Below are 27702 nucleotides of genomic sequence, written 5' to 3'. Positions count from 1 at the left end.
CCTTGTGAGTTTTTCAAGAGCAGTTTTAACAGATTCTGCAAATAGGTGTATTCCAATTTTCAGTTGGGTTGTTCCTGTAGCATATTCTAAGTTTTCTAGCCATTTTTGGAGCTTGGTTACATGACTCTCACTTGTGTACACTAAAGCAAATTTTATGTTACTCTTCTACGTCTATATTTTGAACAGCCTTACATAAAGTTAAGTTACTTTGATCTTTTAATTCTTTTTCTGTTCCACAGAATTGTTTCAGCTTAGTACTAGAATAAAATTATAAAACTCAAAAGATCTTCGAAGCTGTGAAGAGATGCTCAGTCAGAATTTTCCCGACACAGGCCTTTATGAAGTGCTAAATGAGGATGTCTCCTGTAGTGCTACTCTGGAAGACTTCATATCTTCTCTTACCTCTGGAATAGTAGAGTTAGCAGAGCCCCCCATATTTTACAGACAAAACAGGCCAGGGTTTTAGATGTACTGTTTCTCCATTCTGCTACTTTTTAACATCTGCTTAATATGGAGAGTATAGCTCAGTCCCTAGTAAACTAGAAGAGCTAACATCCTTGGAGAGTTAAAATAATTATGATATGGGCCTGCGTACATCTCAGTACTGGCTTCTCAGAATCCCAAATACTTTACGTTTCTTAGCAGGTCCCTTCAAATACAGGGAAGTCAGCAAATGCAAACTTTGACTACCATTTGATGCCCTCCTGTATTCCAGCTTAGAGGGATGAGACAGGGAACTTAGGAAACAGCACAATGAAGCACAAGAGCGAGCAGCATCTTACCTCACTTTTCAACCCATGGGTGAGTCCCAGTACCGCTGTCCCTGTTTTGTTAGCTGCCTACCGCAAAATGACAATGTAAATCAAAGCAAGCTTTGGGCTCTCCAAGGCAGTTTTCTGTAGTTGTTCTGTTGCTGTTAGAGTTGGGAGCTGCTGGTAGCTAGGTCCAAGCGGCAGAGAATCTACATGGCAAGAGCCAAGGTTAGTCCAAGTGAGTACTCGAAATTAGAGGGGGTTTTGTTTTTCTTCCTAGTGGTGGTGGGGATCAAACCCAGGCAGGGAAGGGCTCTGCTGTTGAGCCTCAAGGTCAACAGCAATATTTAGTGCCTACTCTATGCCAGGTAAGGTGCCAGGATTGGGATACAGTAATAAACATTTTGTTATAGCCAAGCTTTTTAGAAATATACCCAAATTAAGAGGAAATTGGCTTTGAAATCAGTATTTGAATAAAGTACCCAGAGTTAAGCCACTTTGTGAAGATTTACTAAATTTTTTTTTTAATTCTACATTCTAAAAAAATAATGGGTTATCATTTAGTTTTAACAAGTCCACCGGGCTGGGGAGATGGCTCAGTGGAATAAGCGCTTCCCTGGCAAGCTCAAGGGCCTGAGTTTGATCCCCGGTTCCACCAAAAAAAAAAAAAAAAAAAGAAACAAGTCCACCAACCTCTGCACATTGTTAGCATCAAATTAATGATCTTGGAGGAGAGGGACTGAGAATGGAGTCGCGGGCCGCAGACCTCCTGAGTACTTCAGCACTGAGCTGCACCCTGGCTCCTAGCACCCATTCCTTCTAAAGCTATCATGTAATTTGTGGTCAGCAACTGACTTATTTCATTCCCACCAGCCAGTAGATCTGGTGTTTCTTAGTAAATTTCCAAAAGTGCTGGGTTACCATCTAGGGATAACACTGAAGGTTTTCTGGCTTTCCCCCAACATCTTTGATCTTGAGTAGATCATTTGTTTAGGGAAGAGGAAGATGATGTATTTTAAGACGCTTTGAGAAAGTATCACAGAAAATAAAACAGGAACCACCCGTGAGGGATGGACTGGAGTTATGGGAAGAAGAAATGGGGGAAAGAATGGAAGAAGGGTGGTTCCATGTGGATCAATGTGATAATTTTTGGAAATTCACAGTGATTCCCATTTATATAATTATGCAAATCTAAGTTGTAATGGCAACTACAAATATGTGCTAGGTACTAGTTTTTTAGTGCACCTAAACTCAGGTGTGCAAGTATTCAAATAGTGTTTGAGGTGCAAAGTGGTAGTGAGAAGAAGGGACAGATGGAACTGGAGGGCAAAAGGATTGTTCATTTCAGTGCAAAGGTACAGATTTGAAAACAGGATAAATGGTTCCAGAATGACATGCTACATACAAAAAGAGGAGATCCATTACCAACTTTTCTTGTGGTCTCTAGCACTACAGAAGTGGTTTCCCAGCCAGAGAACATGGTAATGAGCCAGGCTCCCAGAGGAGGCAGGTGCTGTGAGCACCCACAGGGGCGTGGGGTGCAAAGGGTTCCTTAGCTGTGCGACTGCTGAGGAGAGATGATGCAGAGGGAGACCTGGCGAGGCCCTTCCACTGAGAATCTGGCACTCCGGGGAAGGTCCTAAAGCAGGGGTGGTGAACCTTTAGAGCTTTCAGCAATACAAATGGGGCATGGCAGCAGACATGCCACAGGTCACCACTGCCCTAGACAGCTCCCCAACTTAGGTGTCCATAAGATACCTATGTTTCAACCACTATAAAAAGCCCTCTTTCTGTTTCTGGATTACAGAATGACTCAGTGCAGATACATACACATGAGACAAGAATAAATAGGGTATTCTATTCTAGATTAGACCTTAAGGCTAGGGAGATAGCTCAGTGGCATAAGCACCTCCCTGGCAAGTACTAGGTGCCCAACTTCAATCCCCCTACCATAAAAAAACAACAGATTGGACCATAAAAGCCCTGATCTATGTGCTCATTTTACAGTCAGGAAACAGGACAAATAGCTATGAGGTAAATAATGTAAGGTTCCCGCCAGCTCGTAGCAGAGCAAGTGTTAGAATGGAGGCCTCTGGATTCTCAGCTCTACCACAGCCTTTCTCTTCCTGTAAATGATTTATTTTCTCTTTGCAGTAAATGTTTATTAGCCATTCAACAAGCATGAAACATGTATAAATGTCTGGCTTTTTTTTTTAATAAGACCTCAGCCTAGAGGATAACAAGGTTTACCACAAATTCTGGGGAAAAACGTGTAACTTCTGTATATGTACATGTAATTCATCAAGAGACACTTATCAGAGATGTGTGTGCACCATTTTTCTGAGTTGCACAAAAGACGTGGGTTCTGACTAAGCCTGGCCCTGGCAAGTTTCAAGTAAACTGTCTTCCAAGAGTTTGCTGTTTAAACCTTGAGGTATCCAGGTAGGAGCAGCAAACCAGTAATGCACTTTGGCTTGGGGAGAGAATGTTCAGATCTGCCAAAGGAGCAGTGGCCCAGGTGGGGCCCACACACGTATGTTCTGCAGTGAAGAAGAGCAAGAGCTCTGACAGGTTCTGCCCCAGGTGAGGAGACAGCACTGCAGGACTTGCACCCCAAACTTGGTGGCTCCCACAGGAGCCAAGTGAGGCCTCGGCCCAAGTCTAGAGTGACAGGGCAGGAAGACACACGCTCCTATGGGCTCTTCTGGGCTGAGCACCGGATTCTCCCATCATGCATTAGCACCAATAAAGTAGATCTGCCTTGTCCGAAGTTTCCGATTTATGTGTATACAGCCAGGATTGTTCCCTTCACTCCCCCACTGTGCCCCAACAATCCTCTGCATCCCTGCTCACCTTTGCAACTTACAAGCAGCAGGGAAGCAGTCATGCCTTAAACCACACGGGCTCTGTGTCTGCAGGCCTTTCCACTTGAATTACTACCTGGTGCTTTCTTACCAAGTTCCTTGGACAGTGTACAAATTGCCTGCCTTAAGGCTTGTGGATAAATGGCTCAAAGCCCATTTTTACAGCTGGCTTCAGACCTGTCATGCTTTTAATGGGTTTCCTGTTCCAGTGAAAGTTGCAGTAAAAAGAAGTGGCTTTGGGGCCACAGGGCAGGTGTGGTGAGGACAGGGTGGACAGTGGCCCTGTCAGCATTGAGCACATCAGATTCACATGCACCCCTTTACCCTCTGTTTCATGGGAAGAAAACAGTAACTGAAAGGAGTTTGGGGCAGTCGTTCCATAGGCTGGAGATATGAGACCACCTACAAGGTGTACAGGGATTGGGGGTGGGGGAGTCACCAAGACCAAGTAACATCTCATCTGTTGGGTGTTACACCTCTCTAGGATTCATTGACTGTTTTTCCTCCTCACTCACGAGCATTTGTTTTCTCCATTTTCCAACACTGTGCTTTCGAAAGAACAATTTTTTAACTCCCAGTGTAACTCTCAGTTGTACTAACCTCACACAAATTCAAGCTCCTTAGATGTGGTAGCAGCACCAGCAAAGTTGTCAGAGCTGCCAAAGTCTAGGCCTCAGCCTAGACAGAGTCAGACACCCTGGGGCCACATACACCGTGTAAAGGGGTTGCCCAAGTGAGTCTGACACCCACTCAAGTTTAAAGCACTGGACCAGACAGCACTCCTGCACGGCCCCCAACTCCAGCTGTGAGCCCAGCTTTGTTAGCAACTGTGAAGCTTGAACTGACACCAACTTGAGAATACTCAGCAACCTCTTAAACTTGCTCAGATGCAAAGGGGAGGATGTTCCATGATACTGCAATGACAGTGCCACCTGTTCATCTTAAAACAGAACTGCAAACCACCATTTGCTGTCTTCCCCTGGGTTCCAGCATAAAGGGTGCCCATTCATTAATAAGTGCTAGCTTTGTGCAGCACAGGAGCAGTTAAGAGAAGCGATAGCCGTTAGGTCTCTACACTTCTACACTGAACATAAGCCCTTCCTTCACCTCCAGTGAATCGATCTTGGGTGTGCTTTGCTAGTTTGTCCTCTGAGCTGTTTGCTGTGAAAGTCCTGAGGATTTCACTCTGTATCCTCTCCTACAAGGAAGACCCTGTTGTACTTTAAAAGGGACTGTCCCCTCTTAGCCCCCAGGTCACATACCTACTGGGAGTGGTAGGACCAGTAGGGCCTAAGGGACATCTGGTCACATTGGTCATGCTCTAGAAGGGACTTGGGGACCCAGTTTCTTCCTGTTTCCGATTCCTAGCCAGATGAACAGGTGGCCACCAGCACACAAGCCCAGCTGGATGGATGCACTGCCACAGACCCAAACCAATGGGGCCGTGGGCCACGGGCCAACCCTCCAAAACTAAGCCCAAAGGTTTTTCTGTTTTTTCAGATGTCCACTTTCCTGCAATGTGCATCTCATTGCCAAAGTCACCCATGCAGGACGTAGGGGGTAAAGTCCTTCATTTTTTTGTCTATACTGCTTTGTTCAGGAGAGGATGACCACACAGTGGATCACTCAGGTTATGTCAAGAAAAAAAGCTAAATGGAATTCTAGAACCCAGGTCCTGGCTGTAGTGCTCAAGCTCGCTTTTTCACCTCTACAGCAAGTGCAGCCGACAGTTGCAAACCCTGAAGTCAGCTTTCCTGACAAGTCCAACCTCAGCTGTAGGAAGCTGTACAAATTTCCTTCCAGTTCAGCTGAGGCAGCTTACCCACACTCCCAAGGCTACCTCTTAACTCCTCCCACCCTTGAAACACAGCAGCCTGATGGGATGCTAAACCTAATCAAATCCTCTAAGAAAGGTAATTCTAAAGCCCATCCAGCACCAGCCTGCCATTAGCATCGTAGTTAAATCACTGTGTGACCCTTGGCATGAATTACAGTCAGCTATGCTGACTCTGAAAACTTCCCGGCCTCAGGCCTAGGGTTAAGCCAAACAAAAAAGGCTAAGGCTTACGCTTTAAATATTAACTTCCTTTTCATTATTTACTGGAACTGGAACAAAGTACTCTATAACAAAGTATACAATTTAGTAATTGTACAAAACATTAATTTGGTAAGAGGGTATTGGTTACAGTCACCAAAAATGAATACTACATACTTTTCATTGCCGCTGCCATGAAAAGCTCAAGTAAGAAGTCACTAGCTGAAAAGTCACAAGAGGAGTTTAAACTTTATATACAGCAGAAAAGGTCACTGTTTACAATAATACTGCAGACAGAATCGCTCAGGCTCCCAGGGTGCCCACAGGACTGGAATGTTTTTCAGAGTCCATCTTCTACATGAGACATCAGCTACCCAAGACCAACACTTGAAGCATTTGATGGAATAATACAAAATAAGGAGTTCTTTATTATTTATACAAAACTTGTACATTAAAAACAAATTAGGATTCATTGACTGCTGACCCCCTGAGAAAGAGCTCTATGGATCTGCCGAAGAGCCCCTGTGTTGCTTCAGTCACCAACCTCCTGGCCCCGGGACAAGGCACCCAGCTCCAGGGCCATTCACGGGCTCTGACTTCCTTTCAAGAGGCCTCGTGAGGCCAGGGCTTCCTGGACAGAACTAAAGAACAAGATCTTCTCCGGCCCGAGCTAGTGTTTATCAATATACAAGTTGACTTTCTTTACTTCTTGAACACTTTCAGTAAGCTCCTAGCATAAGAAGCTTTATTATAATATATACAGATCTGATAGTTCTCTAAAAAACTACCAATATTTTTCAACTAAATAAATTAAAATGTCTTCAAAGAAATTAAAAGTTGGCTTAGCAAAATGATATCTTCCTTCCAAAAGTGTTTCCACACTCTTGATTTCAGACTTGCAGGTGCTACACTTCCGGTTGCTCTGTGGAAGCAGAGATCTGCCATCTTCAGCGAAGAGCACGGAACTCTTAGAAGCTAACACTGAAATTCACGCTATTGCCAATCTAGACAAACATTTATATTCAGACAGGAGGCCTCTGAACAAATAGCCTACAGTGAGGAATGCAGTGATTTGTCTTCTTGATAAAGTACTACTGAACACTGCTCAGCATATTATTCTGTAGTTTGAGAATAAAATTCTTCCCTTGAAGAAGCAGGTCCTCTCTGAAGAATGTTAGTATCCCCAAGTCGAAACAGACCAGCACCAAATGAATTATGAGTTTACAAAAAATAAACCTGGCTCTTACAAAGTTTCTATAACTCAGACTAAATTAACTATAAAATCAGGAGTTGTCAGCTACAATATAATTTTAAAAATCCATTTTTAACCCGTCAGAGGCAAAAATCTCACAATAATCACATGAAAACTTCATCATTTCATTAAAAGAAAACATCTTTTCCCCAGCTTGTATTTGCTTTCAGAAGTGCACCACAGGTTACCCTCCGGGCTGCTTCAGTGTGGCGTCCACACTGCATGTTCCCACCGAACGCGGCAGGGAAAGTGCGGGCTGTGTTCAGGACGCAGGCATGGGGTGGAAAGCCCTCCTACTTCTCTGAAAAGCCAAATGCAAGCAGTTGTCTCATTGATTACCTCTATTCATCTTCCACGAGACATAAGATTTTTAATTCAGATTTTGTTAGTCCTTTAGAACCCAATGCCCACATTGATAGTCCAGAACTATTAGGCTGTTCAAGATGCTTTCTTGGTGCATGTTCCTTGGAGGTCTTGCAAATTAATCTTTGACCTACAGTCAAAAAAACACAAGTAGTAATTACAAAAGAACAGAAATATAAAATTTTAATATGGGAGTACTGTATCTGAATATCAAATTTTCATACTGCAGTTCCTTAAGTACAGAGAAACACGTGTAAGTCTGACCTGTTGTGAATCATGTGACTTCTGACGAGATGTCCTGCTGCCAACGCTGCCATCAGTGACAGTTCCCCAGCCAGGACTGTACCGCACACTATTCGGGCAAGCTGCCGGGCATTCTCCCCAGGATTGTCTACACATGCTCCTTGGACACCTAGCATCTATTATCAGAGAGACAAGGATCCACCCTTCACATCAAGAGCAGTAATTACACAAATCAAGGCAACTACAATGCAACAGACTACAGCTCCACTGGAAGTGACAACTTCCAAGACTTGCCAGCCAGGACTGACAATTCATACACCACAGCTAGCAGTGCCTTTTTGGCTCTCTTTATCTATGCTCGATGCATCAAGCACAGGCCCGAATAAGCTATGCTTAGGTGGACATGCTAGGTCAGGCTGGTAAGAAGCAAGAGCAGCGTAAGAGCACCGTCTCCTGAGAGAGAATGGACCTCACTGGGCTGTGCGAGTCAGTCCTACCTGCAGACAGGCTTGCTGAGGTAAGAGGTTGGTCCCGCCACCCACGGTTCCTATTTCTAAAGATGGCATGGTGCAACTGATGTACAAATCTTCATTTGTTGGACCACTAGCTTCCATTAAAGTAATGCAGTTTGAACTTCCAACGTTCTGTGCTGCATCCTAGGATGGAAAAATACCAATATAGATAAGACATCACACACACACACACACACACACACACACACACACACACACACACAGAGAGATAAGACCTCCTTAGAAACAGGCGGGAGAGCTCACCTGTCCACAGGCAATGTAGATAGCTGTGACGATGTTGGCTGCATGGGCATTGTAGCCCCCGATACTCCCAGCCATGGCAGAGCCCACCAGATTCTTATTAATGTTCACATCGATCATCGCTTCTGTAGATGTCTTTAATACCTACAAAACAGTTGTAGACATCTTATATCTTCCTCTAGGAGACTCAGGAGAGTGCTACCCACATCAGCTTTCTGTGCCTCTGTTAGATGTGGCTCCCCGCAAGCCCTATCCTCAGCAATAAGAGTGTCAGCGAAGTCTGCTCCTGGGAATGCCACATGAAGATGAACATGGCATCTTCAATGAAAATAGAACTCCATTAATGCAACTTTTTAAAGATGTTAAGACTCCTTCCTCTAATTTGTTTAGCCCAGGGAAAAAGTGCAAAATTTCAAAGCTAAGATACTCATCCAGTCACTTACTTCTCTGACAACCTTGGCTGGAATGACAGCTTCACAAACAACAGTCTTTCCTCTTCCTTCGATCCAGTTTATGGCAGCAGGTTTCTTGTCGGTACAATAGTTGCCACTCACTGCTAGAATCTGCATCTCAGGGAAATACTCCTGAAGTTTTGAAAGTGCTTTCTCAGTGCCCTACGGACAAGCCAAACGGGGAAATGTATTAGAAGACACGAAGCATAGATCACAGGTTTTACATGTACTGATGAAATATTTCTAAATACAACTATATTTCAGAGAAGCACAGCACAATAATGGCTATCCTTTTAACCATTCTAGTGACTTAACTTTCCAGGTATGGATTCCTGATGTATTATGTCTAGGTATGAAAACCAAGTTACTTTTAGTCATTGATAAACAAGGTGTAAGACAAAAATTCATTAAAATGCTCAATAAGAATATAAGAAGTGCTCGTATTCATATGTTGTGGCACAGTTACTCAACCTTCCAGCTATTAAACTGTTATTTGGAAGTCCAGGTTACTAAATTGGTAAAGTAAAACAAGTGACTAAAGTCATCTTATTAATGGAAGATCATTTATATTACATAAAATAAAAGAAGCCTCCCAATGAACTAACTGAACTAACAACCCATACTTCAATAATTTGAAATCTATCTACTGGAATTTAAAACTATATATATACATATATACATATATATATGTGTGTGTGTATATATATATATATGTTTTTTGTTTTTTTTTTGTATTTTTGTATTTTTTTAGGGAAGGGTCTACTAGAGCTCACTACTAGATCGGACTCATAGTGATCTGTCTGCTTATAGCCTCCAAAGAGCTGGGATTACAGGCACGCACCACCATGCTGTCTCAACTGCCATCTCAGTGCACCCCGGGGGTGGGGCCAGCACAGCAGCCCCAGGGATTGAACCCCTGATCCCTGCACCTGCTTGCAGGTGCTTTAATCTGCTATTTGGCCAGCCCCAAAACAATTTTTTTTGGTGGGGGGGCAGAACTGGGGATTGAACTCAGACCCTTGCGCTTTGCCAGGGAAGCGTTTATTCTACTGAGCCATCTCCCCAGCCCCTCTAAAACAATTTTTAATGGTCATAAGATGTAACATCTTAGTCAGTTCTAAGTGGAAAGTGGTAAGTAAATCTGTGCAACTTATTTCTAGAGCTCTTTGGATCTTGCAAACCTGAAATTCCACAACCCATTAAACAACACCTCATGCCCTTCTCCCCATGCCCCTGGGAGCCAACATTCTATTTCCTGTCTATGATGCTGACTGCTCTAGCTAGCTCATATAAGGAGAATGGGAAGCATCTTTGGGTGAGGGGCTTACTTCACTTACCTGCACGAGGTTCATTCATTTTGTAGCATACTCAGAATTCCCTTCCTTTTACAGGCTAGTATTTTGTTACTTACATCCAGCTCATTTCATTTGTCCAAGTGCATATCCATCAACGGACACTTAAGTTTACTACTGGGACAAATGCTACTGTAGGTAGGAGTGTACAAACACCCCATCAAGATCCTGTTCTCTAATTCCCAGAAACAGAACTGCTGGAACATAGGGCAAATTGATTTTTTGGTTGCTGAGGAATTGTTATAATGTTTATAGGCTATTTTTAAAACCTACAAATGAGCAACTCTTCTTTTCCTTTGTGAATGATTCTTATAAACACACAAAATAAACTGTAGCCTAACCAGATGATTTCAACATTTCATATTTGCTTCTAATAAATAACAAATAACAATATAAGCTATATACAAACTCCTTAGGAAATGATTAAAGTAAGTAGACACAAACTACACATATTTGTTTTCTTTCTTTTTTTTTTTGGTGGAACCAGGGATTGAACTCAGGTCCTCGGCACTTGCCAGGCCAAGTGCTTATTCCACTGAGCTATCTCCCCAGCCCCATATTTGTTTTCTTAAACACAAGTCTTTAAGTTCCTAGAGGAGGTCAGGCTCAATGGTTATTACTGCAGTTTTGATTTTCTTTTTTTGGCCTTTGGAAGATGCTGGAGGTTGAACCCAGGGCCATAAACACACACTCTCACCCCACCCCTGAGGTACACCTCCAGCACCACCCTGCTATTCTATGGGAAATTTTATTTCACAGTTTTGAGGTATTAACCCAAGACTCTCCCTAGCTTGTCTGAACAGACTTAAAATATGTACAAGTCCAAGTCTTCATCAAATATATATAACCAACAACAATTAACCAATGTCTGACTTATGTAAGATAAGTGACATCAACATTTCACTTTCAGTATATTACTTAAACTGACTGAGTAGGTAACATACATACATAATACATCACTAAGTGCAGACAGACTTACATGGAAAACCCATTGCTACTCCTGCCTCCTAGCCACCCAGTCCCTCTTCCCACCTCTGTGTCTATCCCTGAACCTTTTCAGACACGCTGCCTCCATGCCCACCTTTGAAATCATGTTCATCCCCATGGCATCCCCCGTCCTAGACTGGAAACGGATATAAAGGTTGCGCCCAGCCATACTGATGTGCAGTTTCTGTAGACGTGCAAACCTGTAAACAAAAGATTTTATTTTAGTCTTTTAAGAGGGGAGTAATCTTAGACTCTAATTCAGTACTTCATATCATGCTTCTGAGAAAGCTTATCAAAATTACCACTTTCTTCTTTCATGAAACAATATGAGAGATACTTTTCAACCCTAGCTAACTCTTAAATGCTGAGGACAAGTGGGCTGTATACAGGCACCTCTTGGGAAACTTAGAAGTCCAAATGAAAACAAACACACTAGCTTGAGTTATCCAAGATTATCATCTACAGTGATCACACTTCTTTCCAAGGCTAATCTTCTACATTCAAAGGAAACCTGTTACACTAATGCTTCTATCCTGCTTAGGAAGTCTTTTCTCCTAAGATGGTTCTCTCCAAGGACAAAGTGGCAACACCTTAAATGTATTACCTCACATTTTGTACCGATTTATCTCTAGGAGGGCACTGATTTGAATCAACATCCCCTAAACAAGCATAAATATCGCTCATAACTTCTAGCAATCAACCACAGAAAGTAACACTGGTTTTGAAATAAATGTGAATGTACAAATAAACCCACTCACATACCTGCTGGTGCTATCGAAGGCCTCTTTTATCACTGCAAATCCTTCCGGGGTTTCAAGCCAAGCCTTCACTTCTGCAGAGTCACAGGCACGGGGAAGACGCACCACTGGGCCACGGGTCATCCCGTCTGCAAGGACTCGGCTAGTGGCTCCTCCTCCGAGCTATGTGGATCATCACAGAAACACTTATTAATCCTGAAAATGTTTCTACTGGCCCCCAAAGCTGTCCTTTCTCATATCCAAATCTGTTCTGGCTGCCCTGATACAGGTTTATTTTTGAACTGGGGAAAAAACTACAACTTACACTGATTGCTCTGCAGCCTCTATTAGTGCTGGCCACAAGACAGCCTTCAGTTGTTGCCATCGGAACTTGAAATTCTTTTCCATCCAAGCACAGAGGTCCTGCCACTCCAACAGGGATGGGCATGTATCCGATGACATTCTCACAGCAAGCTCCCATCACCTATAAGATCAGGTGGACAGCAGATGAAAATCTACCAGAGATGCACAGCAACTCATCTCAGCTTCTGTCACTAATAACTTGCTCCTAACTTAACCCACTGGTACAGTGATCAGTAAAAATACTAATTTACTTTTTAAGTGTTTCAAATACTGAAGTCTTTTAGTAATGACTCTAAAAATATTTCAACTTCTAAGGCCCACATCCTAAGTCCAATAAAACTGTACATATAAAACCACTAGTCAAGAAAAAAAAAAAGAAGACTAGAAAGCAAACTTGGTCTAATACAGACAATAACATACCAAGGAGTAATTATAATCCCTATAGGGTAAATACTGGAGCGAGGAAGGCTCTGGAAGCTTTTTGGAAAGTAGCTGTCGGCGAATAGACACACCCCGTTCATGGGTTTCCATCAGAGTCTCCAGTTTGTAAGCTGGGATGTGCTTTGCATGAACCAACTGGATGATCTCAGCATCACTGAGGAACTTTGCACCTTTCTAAGGAATGGAAAGAAGACAGAGGTGATGAGGGACCGGGCTTTGTGTCACTTGTCACGCTGAATGAACATACATAATTCTTGTCTATTATAAATATTCCTGAAAAATAATCAATCATTCAATAAGAATAATACCAAATGAAAATACTATAAAAACTATCACAGTTGCCAGGAAGGTAGCTCAACAGTGTAAGCTCAGACTGTTAAAAAGTTTTATCTTAAATTTCTGAACAGGTATTCACAATGAAAAAACTAAAAATAAAAAAAGAAAGTCTTCCTTCTAACCAAGGTTATCATCTGTCCAGTTCTTTTTTTTTTCTGTCCAGTTCTTTACTATCCCTTTCCTCACTACCTTCAGTTATGGAGGATGACTAAGGCCTGGAGCTCTAACAGTGTCAACAGTTACTGCATGTAGTGCAAACTAGAAACCTGCAAGGAGGTAATCTTCCTGTTCTCAAAGGGAGGAAAGAGTAACAACGGGGTAACAAATATATTGATTAGCTTAGCTGTGGCTATTACTGACAACATATAGGGATATCAAAATAATCAATATACACAGTCTTGTCAGGTATACCTTGATAAAGTTAAGGGAAAAGGGTATCTTGCGAAGAAATATATGTAAAGAATTTTTTTCAGCCAAACAGATGGCTTGGTGATAGAGCACTTGCCTAGCACATGTGAGACCCTGAGTTCCATCCCCAGTACTGCAGTAAGTAAATAACTAATTATTGGGAAATTACTTAGTCCTCTAGAGCCTGGGTTTCTCATCTGAAAAATGGAGACAATGCCACCAGCCTCCTACGTGGCAGGGAACACAGAGGACCTGTGTAACAGTGCCTAGAACTCGGCAGCATTCAGTAGTTTTTCCTTCCTTTATGAAAATGAACAAGTGTTCTCTGCAAAAACAATTCCAAGCCCGAGTCCACATGACCTTCTGTACCTCTGCATTCCCAAGTATCTGCAAACATTCTTCAGCAGGCCGAGGCTCCTTTGGAAGCAGAATTTCAGGCTCCTGTGCCACCAGGTCTGATGGAGGGTCAGGCAAGGAGGAGCCACCAACAACAAATGTAGCTCTGTTCGAGGTGTCTGTTTCAAACACTAAGGGCTTAATAACTTCAACTGCTGAAGAGAGCAAAAGAAATCCCGTAATGCTGGAGACCCTCCACTTTATGACAAATTGCCAATAAAAAAGTGAAAAGGAGTAAGATAGTACCTTTTCTTTCTTGGTTTACCGCTGTTTCTTCTTCCACTAACTGGCATTTCTGGTTGTTTCTGACAAGTGTAGGTTCACGTCTACAACAACTGTCAGGGGCCTTCTTTTGGGTCACCACAGGAGATGTGATAGGGTTTTTTAATGAAAGTGTAGACTCTGTCTCCGCTTGTTCAAAGAAAATGTACTTGACAGCCAGAAGAAGAGCTAAACTTAGGGTAATAACCTGTTCAATATCCATGCTGATCATTCTAAATAAAAGAAAACAAATTAATGTTATGATCCAGCACTATAACAGGAACTACCAAATCTAGTCGCATAGAGCAATGTGATTAATATGCAACACCGTAGGTTTCAGTTAACTTACTTGGAGAGATAAAACTGCCAAAGGGAAACACTTGGTTCAATTCTCTTGGGCACATTTTCATCCAGTCCCAAAGAAACCTTAGACTGTTCTGCAGTACTGTTCTGAGGTGAAGGATCAGCTATCCAGCGACTGTGAGCGTGAACAAGGACTAAGCCTAAGGACTGAAATAAAACGGAGCAATTATGTATCCTCTGCCTCAGTTATGTATTCTGAAAGCCTAAACTCATCCCTAACAATTAGTCACACACACTCTTCCATGGCCTCCCCTTGTCACAAGAAAGCCCACAGGCTCTGCATGTGACTTAAGTTGTGACCCCATTACTGTGGAAACTTCCCAAACAACAGGTTTCAAAGACAGGAGGAACCTAAAAAATTAGTTTAGGGTAGGACGACTAATAATGACCAGGACACTTAAAGAAGTAAAGAACCAAGTTAAGAAAAGGCAAGAAGACAATGGGATATCATTGAAAGAGGTAGAATTTCATATATACAAAAATAGGAAGCAAAAAAAAAAAAGAAAAACCCCAAATTATAAGAAACAATGACATTTAGATCAAGGACACTGAAGGGAGAAAAAGAACCTATGCCATTACCATAATCATCTTGACCCTCTGAGTGACAGGATTTGGTTTATTTTCTTCTTCCTCTAGCACCCGGGCAAAGTGGCTGAGCTGCCAAATGGGACGACCCTCACGGCTTTCCCGAGAGAGCTGCAAAAAATGTCAGAGTCACATTAGAAGGCACTCATTTGTTTGGGTGAACTGATAGAACGATATATATTCTTCTACCAATTCTGCAAGTAAGAATTGTTCTCACCTCCAATACCAAGGACACACAAGCTGGGAAGAAGGTCATGAACACGAAGTAGTTGGCAAGAACCGACATGCAGCCAAAGCAGCACATGATTTCAAGCTGACGGACCCCTAGGTGGAGAAAAACGCAATATGTAACTGGAAATGCATGTGGATTTTTTTTTTTTTTTTTTTAATGTATTTGGTACAGGGTCTCACTATGCAGCTCGTACTCAGAGTGATCCTGTCTCAGCCTCCCCAGAGATGGGATTACAGGTGTGCGTTACCATGCCCGGGGTGGGGCCACGGCGGCATGTGGTGCTGGGCATCAAACCCTGGTCCCCTGTGCTTGCCTAAGTAGACCTGTGCATTTTTTAAGCTGCATGTAGCACAAGGACTTCCTGCTGGTGAACAAACACATGAAAATACCGCTACTCAAGCTCTGTGCCATCTACAGGCAACAAGATTAGCTCAAAGCTGAGGCCAAGGCCTACAGAGCAGTGAAAGTAAACATGCAACTCTCGGTCCCTCATGGAAACACACCTAACTTCACATCTTCCAGTACCACCTCAACTGTTTGCAATTCGCTTTAGTCAAATGCAAGTATCTTATTTGCAGACAGTAATGCCGGAAACTATGTATTCTCCTGAAACTAGGAACGCCTTGTCCTCCAATTCATACTGCTGACTTATCTTACTTTTACCACAAAAGCACTTCAGCTTTGAATCAAGGACTTTACAGAACTTATTGCCAGTTATCCCATTCCTGACACAGTACCAACATAAATATTTCATGTATACCACTAAATTCTAACTTCCATATAATCTCCATAAGGCCTCATGATATTCTTATATAATTTTGGTTACTTCACTGATCTGTTTGAAAGGATGACAGAAGACAAAATCAAGATTGAAAATTAACAAACGTTTCACTACCAAATATCTACAATATTATTTGGTAAATTCAAATAGAAAGTAAAAATTAGACAGCAGAAAAAAAGACTTAGGGCCGGCCAGAGAGCTCAGCAGATTAAAGCACCTGCCTAAGCAGACGCAGAGACCGAGGTTCAATCCCCAGTGTGCTATGCTGGCCCTGGCCCTGCCCCCGGGGCATGCTGACACTGCAATTGAGAATGGACGTGGTGGCGCACACCTTTAATCCCAGCGCTTGGGAGGCTGAAAACAGGAGAATCACTAGGACTCTACTCTGTAATAAGACTCTGCAGACCCTGTACTAAATTTAAAAAAAGAAAGACTTTATGGGAGTCTATTTTACATGTCACTCAAAATTAAAATACTTTGCAATATAAATAAAAATGATTCCTTATTCCAATTAAAACTGCTAATAGAAAAGCCAGTATTAAAAGCAAAGTATATTTTATTTTCTAATTATAAGAGACAATTTCACCAAACAGAACAAAAGCACTCATTACTACCTTTTTAAAATTCCATGTCACTCTCAAATGCAGAAATTTGAGACTACAAAATTATAATGAAAGCATTATCAACCAAGACATGACCACACACCTTTCAAACTCAAGGTTATCAAAACCGCCCTTGCCCAATGTGTTACAACTTGACTGTCTACCATCTCTCTCCATCCAACAGGGACACAGCGGGGGCGCATGCACTCAAGAGCCTTCCTTCCCTACTCTGTTGTCATGCACACTCTCATCTCTGCACCAGTTCCTGCACAAAGCCAGAGCACTGATTTGAGCTTCAAAACAACCAACTGGCTTCTCTCTTTCTCAAGGCCTCGCATGACTCAGCTCAACCTGGCATTTTTCCTTCACAGTGGCTTTTCTCCAGGGTCACTACCAGGGCTGAGTACAGTCCAGTGGGGAGATGCGTCTTTGCCATGTATAAGGTCCTCTGGGTTTTCTGAGTTTACATGTGTTCAATCTGTCCTGTGCCAAATTTCTAATTTCTGTGTAGTTGCCAAGATCTCTAGCAAATCGATTATTTCCTTTGTCCATCTCTTGGCCCATATGTGGCACAATTCATCACCCTATGACTTCCTGCCATGACTGAAATGAATAAACTTCAGTTTCATGGACTGCTGTGACTTCCTACCTAATCATCACCTTCTCATATATTCTTTTGCTTGAAGAAAATGGCATAGGCATGCTTTCACTTCTTAGCTGCCATGGTGTTACATGCCTATAATGCCAGAACTCTGGGAGGCTGAGGCAGGAAGACTGCAAGTTTGAGCTGAACCTGGGTAACTCAACAAGACTCTTATCTCAAAATAAAAGGCTGAGGCCGGAGAGATGGCTCAGTGGAATAAGCACTTCCCTGGCAAGCACAAGGGCCTGAGTTCAATTCCCGGTTCCACAAAAAAAAAAAAAAAAAATCAAAACAAAAGGCCACGGATGCAGCTAAGTGTGAAAGCTCTGGGTTCAACATGCAGTAAACAAACGCAAAAAAATATGTTTTAAAAAAAGTGAATTCTGGGGCTGGGGAGATAGCTCAGCAGTCTAAGCACCTGCCAGGCAAGTACAAGGACCAGGGTTCGATTCCTTACACCATGCTGGCACAGGTCTGTAATCCCAGCGCTAGGGAGGCTAAGACAGGAGGATTACTACAAGACTGAGCTGCATAGCAAGACCCTGTACCAAATAAATAAATAAATAAATAAATGATTAAAAATAAAATTAAAAAGTGAATTTTAAGTTATGCAAATTCTTTTGCCTTTTTAAAAAATAATTTTTTTTTTTTTGAATCCTGGAAACTGAACCTTTGTGTTCTACCAGTCAACCATACCTCAGCACCAGGTATGTGCATTTCTAAAGTAAATTCAAAGTATTTTTTTCTCTCTTTTTTGTTTTTTTAAGACACCGTCTCACTGTGTAGTTAAGACCAAACTTGAACTCAAGATATAGCCCAGCCTGGCCTCAACTTCACAGCAACCCTCCTGCCTCAGCCTTTCAAGTGCTGGGATTCTGGGTGTGCATGACCACACCTGGCTCAAAAAATATATTCACTTTACTAAATAAAATCTATTAAATGATAGAATAATTACACAATAATTCACTCTCAGAAATTCAGAAGAAACTCATCTATTTAATAAATTAGCCAGTGAAGGGATAACCAACTACACCTTCCAAGATATATTATTTCTGAATAAGTTCCCAATAATGGGTGATACGCAGTACCAATGTGAGAAGTTTAGAGGTTTTTCTTAGCAGAGGGGCGGGGTCTTCACTATGTAAACATCCTGAGCCTGTGCAAGAGGAGGGCAGGGAGAGGATGCAGGTGTAAAGGACCGACCCGACATCAGGCAGCCTGCATACAAGGGAGCTAAGTGGCTTGTTGTCCCCCTTTGCTATTGTGGCTTTTGCTGACTTCCACCATGAGCTGCTGCCTCCGCCGCACCACCCTGCCCTGGAGCCAACTGATCATGGACTGAAATCTCTACAGGCTATGAGCTAAAGAACCCTTTCCCTCGTTACTTTTGAACAGCAGGTATTCTGTCCCAGAAACCAGGGAAAAAAAACCAAGACACTTCCTAACTGGGAACTACACCAGGACAGTAAGTACATCACCAAGCGTGGTCTTCCCAAGAAGCTACACAGTCCGATGAGTGGAAAACCTCAACAGCAGCACGCATCCATTCAGTCAAATCTCTGTGCCACGGGACAATTTCTATTCTTCTGATACCTGACTCCCCGCCAGCTATTCTCCACAGGCCGTGAGCACGGGTGTCAAGCTCGTGCTCCACACCTGGCAGCACGCACTGCTGGCTATCGTGCCGTCTTCCTAACCACTTCCTCTTAGGTGGATCTAACACATCTACCCATTCCTAATTCTTGCACTGTCTCTTCCTTGATAATTAAAACACGAGGAACTGGCCATTAATCTGGTCTAGACAATAGCAAGGGCTAGAAGGGCAGGACTGTTCTAGATCTGCCTTGGAATATAATCTTGGTTAAAAACCAATACCCCCCCCCAACAATACAAAAGTAGAACACAGAAAGAGTGAAAAATAAGCCAGTATAAACTTATTCTCATTCTAACCACATATTACTTTAGTAAAGACACGGGTCAGATATACACATACTCATGAAGTTTTAAGTATTTAAGAGTAATATTAAAAACAGATTTTAGGGGACCTGCGCCTTAGCTCAGTTCTTTAAGTGGCTGCTTCAACAAAGCAGTCAGGCTCAGGTTGCTGTGGTTCGATCCCTACAACTCAAGCCAGCCAAACCTGCCTTGAAGGCATTCGGAGCCAAAAAAAAAAAAAAAATCCTTATAAAAACAGATTTAAAAAAAAGATTCAACAATAAACAATAGCAAACGACATTGGTTTTCTTCTTTATGAAATATTCATTTTCAGATGGTAGAAGTTGCTTACAAACCTGACATGGTTCCAACTCCAATGACGAGACATTCCACAAGTGCATCCAGGGTGAATGTGGGCCCTAAGATGGCCATTCCACGAGCAATGTTTTCCCTGACTTCATCCTAAAACGCAGAGGATACACAGCAGTAAGGGCGAAGTACAGGCAACTTATAAAAATCCTTGACAGCCGTGGCTGACGGTGCAGGCCTGCAACCCCACACTCTGGAGTGGTGAGGCAGGAGGGTCTCGCCTAGGCAATTTCACAACTGAGACCAGGTCTCGAAGCAAAACCTAACGCTGTGTGTGGTGAGTACACCTACAATCTCAGAACTACGGCAGGAGTATCGCAAGGTACAGCTTGCTGCAAAGGCCGAGTTCAGTGCAGAGGAGTCCCCAAAACCAGAGGACAGTGTGTGTATCTTAGGGCTCAGCACTAGAATCTAATTTACTATTCAAATAATAAAATATACAATATGATGAAACTGACATGTTTAAGACACAAAGCATAGAGGATCAAACAAAGCAGATACACAGAGCAGTCGACTTCCCTTACAAATGAATGACACAACTAGGGAACGTTACTTTGCTACAGGGCACTAACCCCTGCCATTTAAATACTACACAATTAAACCTTACAACATTTTATATTTTGGCTATCTTTGATAGAAGTTCTTAGTTGCAATTTTTATTAGACTGTGTTATAAAATCTGTGTCACTGCCTTGACTACATGCTCAGTGACCATAAACGTTATCAAATATATAAACACGTCAGAATTATGCACATTTTTTTCTTCCTGTCCTGGAAATCAGACCGAGGTGTTTATGCATGTCGGGGAAACGGCCTACAACGGAGCTACGTCTCTAGCTCCACACAAGGTATTCCGTATTCAAGATCCTCTGATGCAAAATCGCTGAATAATGTTACATTTTGAAAAGTGACTGATGAACATCCAGATGAAACATAACAGAATATCAGTGTTAATGAAATGGGTTAAAAATGAATCTAGCCCGAGGCTTACACCTTATTAAATACTATTCCGCTCTCTGTGTTTTACTAGGTAGATACTCTCAGTATCCAAAAGTCATTTCACTATCATTTCTGAAAACTCTGAAAAACAGAAAAAGAGGAATACTCAAAAATTCCAGTCAGGTGGAATTACACCTGAGATAAGAAGGAGTATTCCTAGGGTACTGAAGCAGACCGCAGCTTAGGACTTGAGAATTTCATTTTGGGCAATCCCTGAATCTTGGGTTATGAAGAAACTATTAATGACTCCCCTACTGATGTAAATAAACTGGATAAAGGAACAGTATTTACACTATTGACATCAAACAAAGTAGCACTCACCTGTGAATTCGAACTTAGGGCGAACTTGGCTAATGCGCTGGCCCTGGAGAGGTCAATCAAAAGCAGGAAAAAGGGCAGTGCTTCACTGGAAACAAAGGAGATGGTCAGGTACATTTACCAGGGGAAAGAAAACACTTTTTTTTTTTTTTTTTTTTGCGGAACCAGGGATTGAACTCAGGGTCTTGTGCTTGCCAGGGAAGCGCTTATTCTACTGAGCTATCTCCCCAGTCCCAGCAAACACATCTTAAAAGTCCCTTCTAAAATAAAACTTTCGCACATACTCTGTATGATCTTGTCCTGTTTGTTAAAAAACTTTCCATGTTTAAATGCATGTTTCAGTTTGGTAACTTTACAGGAAAAATGTACTTGGTAAAAGAAATCTTGAATTATCACTGGCAAAAATGTAAAACATACAAAACTCTTATTCATTCATCTACACATGTAGAAGATGAACAGCCAACTTCCTGGAGAGTGAACTATCAACAGCAACTAAAGACCGCCCTGAAATGCAAGGAACTTAAAAGGAAGAACATTAAGCCACTCGTAGAAACACATCCAAAGGAATAACTGAATAGAACAAAAAATAGGCATAAAGATAGTCATCACTGTTACTAATGAAGAAAACTATCCATACTACAAAATACTCGTAGAGAATTGCCAACAATTTAGTCAACATTATGGGAACAGAAAGATACTGATCAACTATGAATCAGACATAAAGAAATTATAAAAGTATACCTATGCAGTATGATCTCAGAAAATTTAAGTGTAAAGTAAGCTGGAAAGACTACAGATCAAAACATTTTGCTATTAAAACTAATTTAAAATATTACATTAAAAAATTCCCTATTATTTCCTCAACATTTGAAAATGTTGTATATTACCTTTCTATCATAAAGAAGAGTGGCTGAGGGTGTAGCTCAGTGATAGCACACGCACTTAGCATAAAGAATAAAAGTTCTTAAAAATATATTTTTAAAAGAAAGTAAGTACAGGGTTGGGGAGATAGCTCAGTGGCTCAAGCACCTGCCTGGTAAGTGTAAGGTCATGAGTTCAATTACTGGTTGGTACCAAAAAAAAAAAAAGGAAAATACATTTAGATATTAAATACTTACTTTAAACCTGTCAATTCTTTATCTAAGAAGTGAATGACAACCGTACTGAATACAAAACTTGAGAAGATTGTAAAAAGGCCAGCAATACCTGAAATGAAAAAGTTCAACAATGAAAAATCTTTACCCTTTATTAAAAAAAAAATAAGACTTTAGTCATATAAGAATCTGAGATTAAACATACAAACTTGTACAAATCTAGTATTTTTCTCCAGATTACTCAGATCTCAAATTTTAGAAAGTGTAATTTCTCCATAATGAGAAAAGAAACCACTGACCACATCTAACACGTTCTCGGCAACACACATATTTCCAGACTCATCATTTGAACAAACAGGTTATTTCCACAGCAAATTGAAAATAGAATGGTACACAAAGAATGTAAGTAGATGAAAGCATTACCCAAAATATATTTAGATCCAAGTTGACGTAAATTCTGGAACTGGAAGTAAATATACAGGATCGCTATGCATCGTGTTATGGTTAGAATGATGATGTCACTGCTCAGAACATCCTATTGAGAAAGAGAAAGCTCTCAATAGCTCTGACTTTTAGAACAGGCGATCAAAAATAAGAACTTTTATTTTGTGTCATTAGTTTAAATATTAAGAATATAAGTGTAAGCACAATCTATATCAAACAAATTAAGACACTATCATAATTTTTTCATTGAAGTCAATTACAAAAGCTGTATTTCTCAAATAAAGTTATTTCTAAGAAGTACTTCTCAAAAGTATTTCCAGTACATTCCATACCATGCAAACAGATGGAAATCTACGGTAAGCTCATGAATATTAAAATAAAAGCTATGGTTTTTCATATAGTCTCTAAAAGGAGAATCTTTAGAAATAGAAATGTTAACTTTACTCACCTCTTTAAATTTTGGACATTCGTAATTCCAGCCACAGACCTTGTTGTCACCAGTGAACATATTCATGGACATCATGCAGATGGTCAGTGTAACTGTCCCCACGATGACTTCCCAGGGGTGGGAGGCCACAAAGAGGCCGTGCATGCGGAAGAGTCGGGACAGCATCACGGCAGCAGAGCCCGCGGGTCCTGGAGGAATATCCAGTGTGAACGCTGTGCCCAGCTCGCTCACGGAGCTTTAAAGAAAAATGTTTAGGGAAAACCGTGCTATATCTCAGTCCTGCTTTGAACAGTGTCCAGTCCTTGACCAGTTGATAGTATTCTTTATAATTTTGGGAAATTATAAAAGTAATTTAAAGACAAAAGTAATTTAAAGACTGTCATTACTTCCTTACTCAAACCCTTAAATCTTTCGCTTTTCACATTTCTTATAGATTTATGAATCCAAACATTTTCAATAAACCAAATAAATACCTCACTCATTTCAGGGCCAAGGAGGGAAACAAAACTGAAAACAAGAAGTGAGAAACAAGCACTCAGATATCCCAACAACCTGGCCATGAAACACCTTCACCACCCCATTCTGCTTACCAAAAGGTAAATACCAAAGAATCTACTGGCCAAGTGCCCTGTAACTCTGGTAATGTATTAGCTCCCCTAGGGCAGGAACCCACTACACTGTTTCATTCTATTAAACATACTGAATAGTTACTTGCAAAATGAGGCCTAATCAACCTTCCTAAAGTTGCTGTTACCAGAGAAAAGTCCTTCCTATTCTACCAGCCTTTCTACAACATAGAAAGGGGCAAGAATTACGCTGTGATGGCTGCTTTGCTTCTAGAATCATCCATGATAGGGCAGGAAGACCAATGGAAAAGCACTGGTTGAGAAACAAACCTCAACTTTCAAAACTAACTAAAACAACGCATTAGAAAAGGCTGGATGAAGCATATGTCTGCAACATTCAAAGATTCCCAACAGAACATGGGAAAAAATTCTATCTAATGACTACCACAATTATAGATCTCCATGTTTGCTGACTAAATAATAATCTGATATTCTGAGTTTGAAAAAAACTCTTACATAGCCATTGGTGTCTACAAAAAACTTACAAGTCTTAAGATTAAATAAAGTGTAGGCCAGGGTGATAGCTCAGCAGTCTAAGCACCTGCTCGGCAAACGCAAGGACCTGGAGTCAATCTCCAGCCATTGAAACACGCTGTGGTAGCAACCGCCTGTAACCCGGCATTGGGGAGGCTAGGACTGGAGGAACACTATGATAGTGAGACCTTGTACCAAATAAATAAATAAATCTTTAAAAAAAAAAGATTAAGGTGTAAAACGAATGCATATGATAAAGCATATTAACTATCCATAACATCAATTAATGATAGTTACTTTAGCAAAAATTCAAACAAACTTCATGTTCACCAAAACTGTTACTCATCTATTACAGACAGAAAGTTCAAGGATAAGTAAGTTTAAAAAGAAGCACAATCTGTCTAAATGGCTAGGAAATAAAAAAGGAGCCTTTAGGACCAAATCTTCTCACCTAGCAACACCACTGTATCACTCCATGTTCCCTACATTTCACCTACGCCATGTCACCAGCTAATCAATGATTTTTAAACTGTAAGTCTCAATTCTTCACTGGATTGATCAAACCATAAGATTAGTTTTGTGGGCTGTGGAGACGGCTTGGTAGTCTAAGCCCCTGCCTAGGCAAGCATAATGATCTGGATTTGATCTCCGGTACCACATGGTATCACATGTCTGTGCTGGCCCCGGCCCTGCCCCAGGTGCATCAAGCCACCAAGACCATGGATGGTTGTGCACACCTGTAATCCTAACGCTGGGGAGGCTGAGACAGGAGGATCACTACATCCAAGCTACATAGCAAGACCCTGTACTAAATACATAAAAAATTAATAAGTAATTAAAGTGTTGTTTGTAAGAACAATTTTTTTTTTTTTTTTTTTTTTTTTTTTTGTATTTTAGGGAAGGGTCTTCAGGGTGTGCAGGGTCTCAATACTAGATCGGACTCACAGTGATCTGCCTGTTTACAGTCTCCCAAGAGCTGGGATTATAGGCTTGCACCACCACACCCAGTCTCAAGAACAATCTTTTAAAAATAAAATAGAAAATAACATAAAATAACCTGGATGAGATACATGGAACAGTATCCATGTATCTCTTGAAAGTTCACAAAACTGTATTTCATTTTGCTTTAAATTTTTGAGTTTTGGTTTTCTGAAAGGATCTCATTGCTGTGTATTCAAACTAGCCTCAAATTCATGGCGACGCTCTTGCCTTAGCCTCCCAAGTTCTGGGACTACAGGTGTGGAGCATCACATTAACTTCCAGCATACCATGCACCTGTTTATGCTTACTAATGTTTTTCTACCTTCCAACCTGAATCTGATTTATGATTTCACCTTCCAGCATCTTGCACTCACATTCAGCACTGTTCAACAAATTGGAAAGGAACAAAATGTTGTATTTAACTCATAGGAACTTGGATTTAAAGTACTGGAAAGCTCTGAACATACCTTAGATTTGATTCACTTGATTATAACTGAAAGCTTCATGAGAAGCTGAATGTTCATGATTTCTACTGCTTAACTTTTTTGTTACATTTAAAAAAAAAACAAGGGGCTGAAGAGATAGCTCAACAGTCTAAGGGCCTGCCTGGCAAGCGCAAGGACCTGGGTTCAATCCTGAGTGTTGCATGCTGTGGTGCCGTGCCAGCCACCGAAACCAGGCATGGTGGCACACACCTATAATCCTAGCCCTGGGGAGGGCTCACTACAAGTCCAAGCTGCTGCATAGGGAAACACTATACCAAATAAACAAATAAGTAATTTTTAAAGTAAATATATAAATAAAAAACAAGAAGTCCTTAAAAAGGACCACCTGTACCAATGTTCCAGCAAGTAAATTAAGTAGTTGCAAAACTAACTTTGAGAATTATTTCTAAATTCCCACACCAAAAACCTCTCCTTCAACTTAGATTCTTCCAAACTGACTCAGTATTATTCATCGCTATTAAATTATTGCAGTTGTATTAAACTTCTAATTGGTACGAGGAAGGAATCCCAATTTGATTACAAGTCCCACACCTGTAATCCAGCACTCAAAAGCTGAGCCAGGAGGATCGCTCTGAGTTTCCTGTTAACTGCTGGGGCCACATAGTGAGCTCAAGGCTAGCCTGAAACTCATAGCCAGACGGACCCCTTCTCAAAAAACAAAACAAGAAAGAAAGGGTTTTTGCAACCCGTAATTACACATTAGGCATATTCTATTTTCTCTCAAAGAGATTTCCTGGTAGCACTATAAATGCTGCAACATTTTTTCCTAGGTATAAAGGTATCTTTTCAACACTGTAGGAGGAAAAAAAAATTCACACAAGATCCTGTGACCCATGCTAAACAGAGAACTCCACCTATTTGGAAATAACTGAGCAGCTGTAGAAAGGTGTGTAAAAAGTAACCATCATTAAAAATATCTCATTGGCCATGAGCATCCTCCCCACTTCCCTGTGATTATGCAAAGCTTTTGCACGCATGGCAATCTTCTACCTTCAGCAGTTGCGAGGGACACTAGCAGCTGCAGGCCAGCTCCTATAAATGCAATAGACAGCACTTACACCATGCTACAGTAAGAGTAACTTTTACTAGACAAAATACAAGGGACTAAAGCAACAGATACCTTGCTTATTTAGAATAAAATACGCCACAAACATTTCACAAGGTTTTTTTTAAGGTATGGAGACTTTAAATTCATTTGAATCTTCAAAACTCTATAATCCAATCTGCCAAGCCCACTTAACACAACCAACAGCAGAAGGATACTTTATCATAACTCATGAATCCTTCCTCCCATTCCGCATTCTTGTGTTACACATTCTGGTATTTCATTACTCAATATCTTACACTGTCCTCAACTCTGTGTGTACCTATCTATAGTCTCTGAAGGCAAGAGCCATGTTATATTCTGTGATCACTTTTAACTCCAATGTGATCTAGCAGACAGCTGCTCAAACTACCATTCCACAAAACCTTTACCTGGTACTGGAAAGCAGGAAGCCTGCTCTATCTCTCCATCTAGTTCTATTACATGTTATTACCTCTTCATTCACTTGAGAAGCTAGAGCTCCAATTTTCTCTGACAAAGTACTAAATATGACTATGAAAACTGCTATTTGTGTAGGCAAAAAAAAAAAAAAAAAGACTAAATTTCAAATATGGGCAGCTTCACCTGGATTAACCAAAGTCTAACAGATGCTGACTCCATAATTTCACTATTTGTCCAGTCTAGACCATGAGAGAATAAAGAATGCCTGCATGCTATGCACTCCCACAATAGCTTTCCTGTGAATACTGTAATGTATACATATTTTAATCTTCATGTTACTAATTCCCATTTGCTCTTACTGCCAAGTTTATCATAAATTCTAAGAAAGCTACTACAAAAATCAGTCTATCCACAAAGAACTCTCCAGACCTTTGCTTCAGAACCTCTAAGTCTTACACTTCATGGAGAAGAAAACGAAGTTCTCAAGTGAAAAAACACAGACACTACTTCTTTGGGAGACACAGAAATTGTACACAATTACTTAGTATGGGCCAGAAATAAACGTTTCTGATGACTCTGCAGAACTAAGTCCATGGATGCACATCCTCAAATACTGAAGTATTAGTATGACTGCTTGAGATGGTGGACATTGACATGCGCCTACAATCTTAGCACTTGGGAAGCTGAGGCAAGCGGATCGCCAGGAGTTCCGAGGAACCCGGGCTGCGTAGTGAGTTCAAGCCCAGTCTGAGCTAAGTAGTGAGATCCTATCTCCAAAAAAAAAAAAAAAAAAAAAAAAAAA

General features: G+C 41.1%; 1 protein-coding gene across 4 annotated transcripts in view; it reads right to left on the bottom strand.

Moving 5' to 3' along the window:
- Positions 1 to 5887: 5887 nt before the first annotated feature.
- Positions 5888 to 27702, bottom strand: part of Hmgcr (3-hydroxy-3-methylglutaryl-CoA reductase) — a 22739-nt gene continuing 924 nt past the window's right edge. For 2 of the 4 annotated variants that reach the window (XM_023703635.1, XM_023703637.1), the window contains exons 2-20: positions 22828 to 23015; positions 22359 to 22470; positions 21960 to 22047; positions 20845 to 20929; positions 19513 to 19618; positions 15181 to 15287; positions 14958 to 15074; positions 14365 to 14525; positions 14001 to 14248; positions 13728 to 13909; positions 12594 to 12788; positions 12136 to 12294; positions 11836 to 11993; positions 11168 to 11273; positions 8726 to 8896; positions 8286 to 8426; positions 8007 to 8165; positions 7531 to 7685; positions 5888 to 7396 (exon numbers count right to left, since the gene is read on the bottom strand). In XM_023703635.1, the coding sequence (XP_023559403.1) occupies positions 7342 to 7396; positions 7531 to 7685; positions 8007 to 8165; positions 8286 to 8426; positions 8726 to 8896; positions 11168 to 11273; positions 11836 to 11993; positions 12136 to 12294; positions 12594 to 12788; positions 13728 to 13909; positions 14001 to 14248; positions 14365 to 14525; positions 14958 to 15074; positions 15181 to 15287; positions 19513 to 19618; positions 20845 to 20929; positions 21960 to 22047; positions 22359 to 22470; positions 22828 to 22992 (2670 nt within the window). In that variant the 5' untranslated portion in view covers positions 22993 to 23015 and the 3' untranslated portion in view covers positions 5888 to 7341. Of the gene's footprint in view, positions 7397 to 7530; positions 7686 to 8006; positions 8166 to 8285; positions 8427 to 8725; positions 8897 to 11167; positions 11274 to 11835; positions 11994 to 12135; positions 12295 to 12593; positions 12789 to 13727; positions 13910 to 14000; positions 14249 to 14364; positions 14526 to 14957; positions 15075 to 15180; positions 15288 to 19512; positions 19619 to 20844; positions 20930 to 21959; positions 22048 to 22358; positions 22471 to 22827; positions 23063 to 27702 lie in introns of all 4 variants that reach the window. The other 2 variants (XM_004643487.2, XM_023703636.1) reach the window with 2 other exon arrangements.

This window comes from Octodon degus, unplaced genomic scaffold (genome assembly GCF_000260255.1).
Source record: "Octodon degus isolate 3935 unplaced genomic scaffold, OctDeg1.0 scaffold00177, whole genome shotgun sequence".
Lineage (NCBI taxonomy): Eukaryota > Metazoa > Chordata > Mammalia > Rodentia > Octodontidae > Octodon > Octodon degus.
The sequence above is the reverse complement of the archived record's forward strand: the minus strand, read 5'-3'. Positions and strand labels throughout refer to the sequence as shown.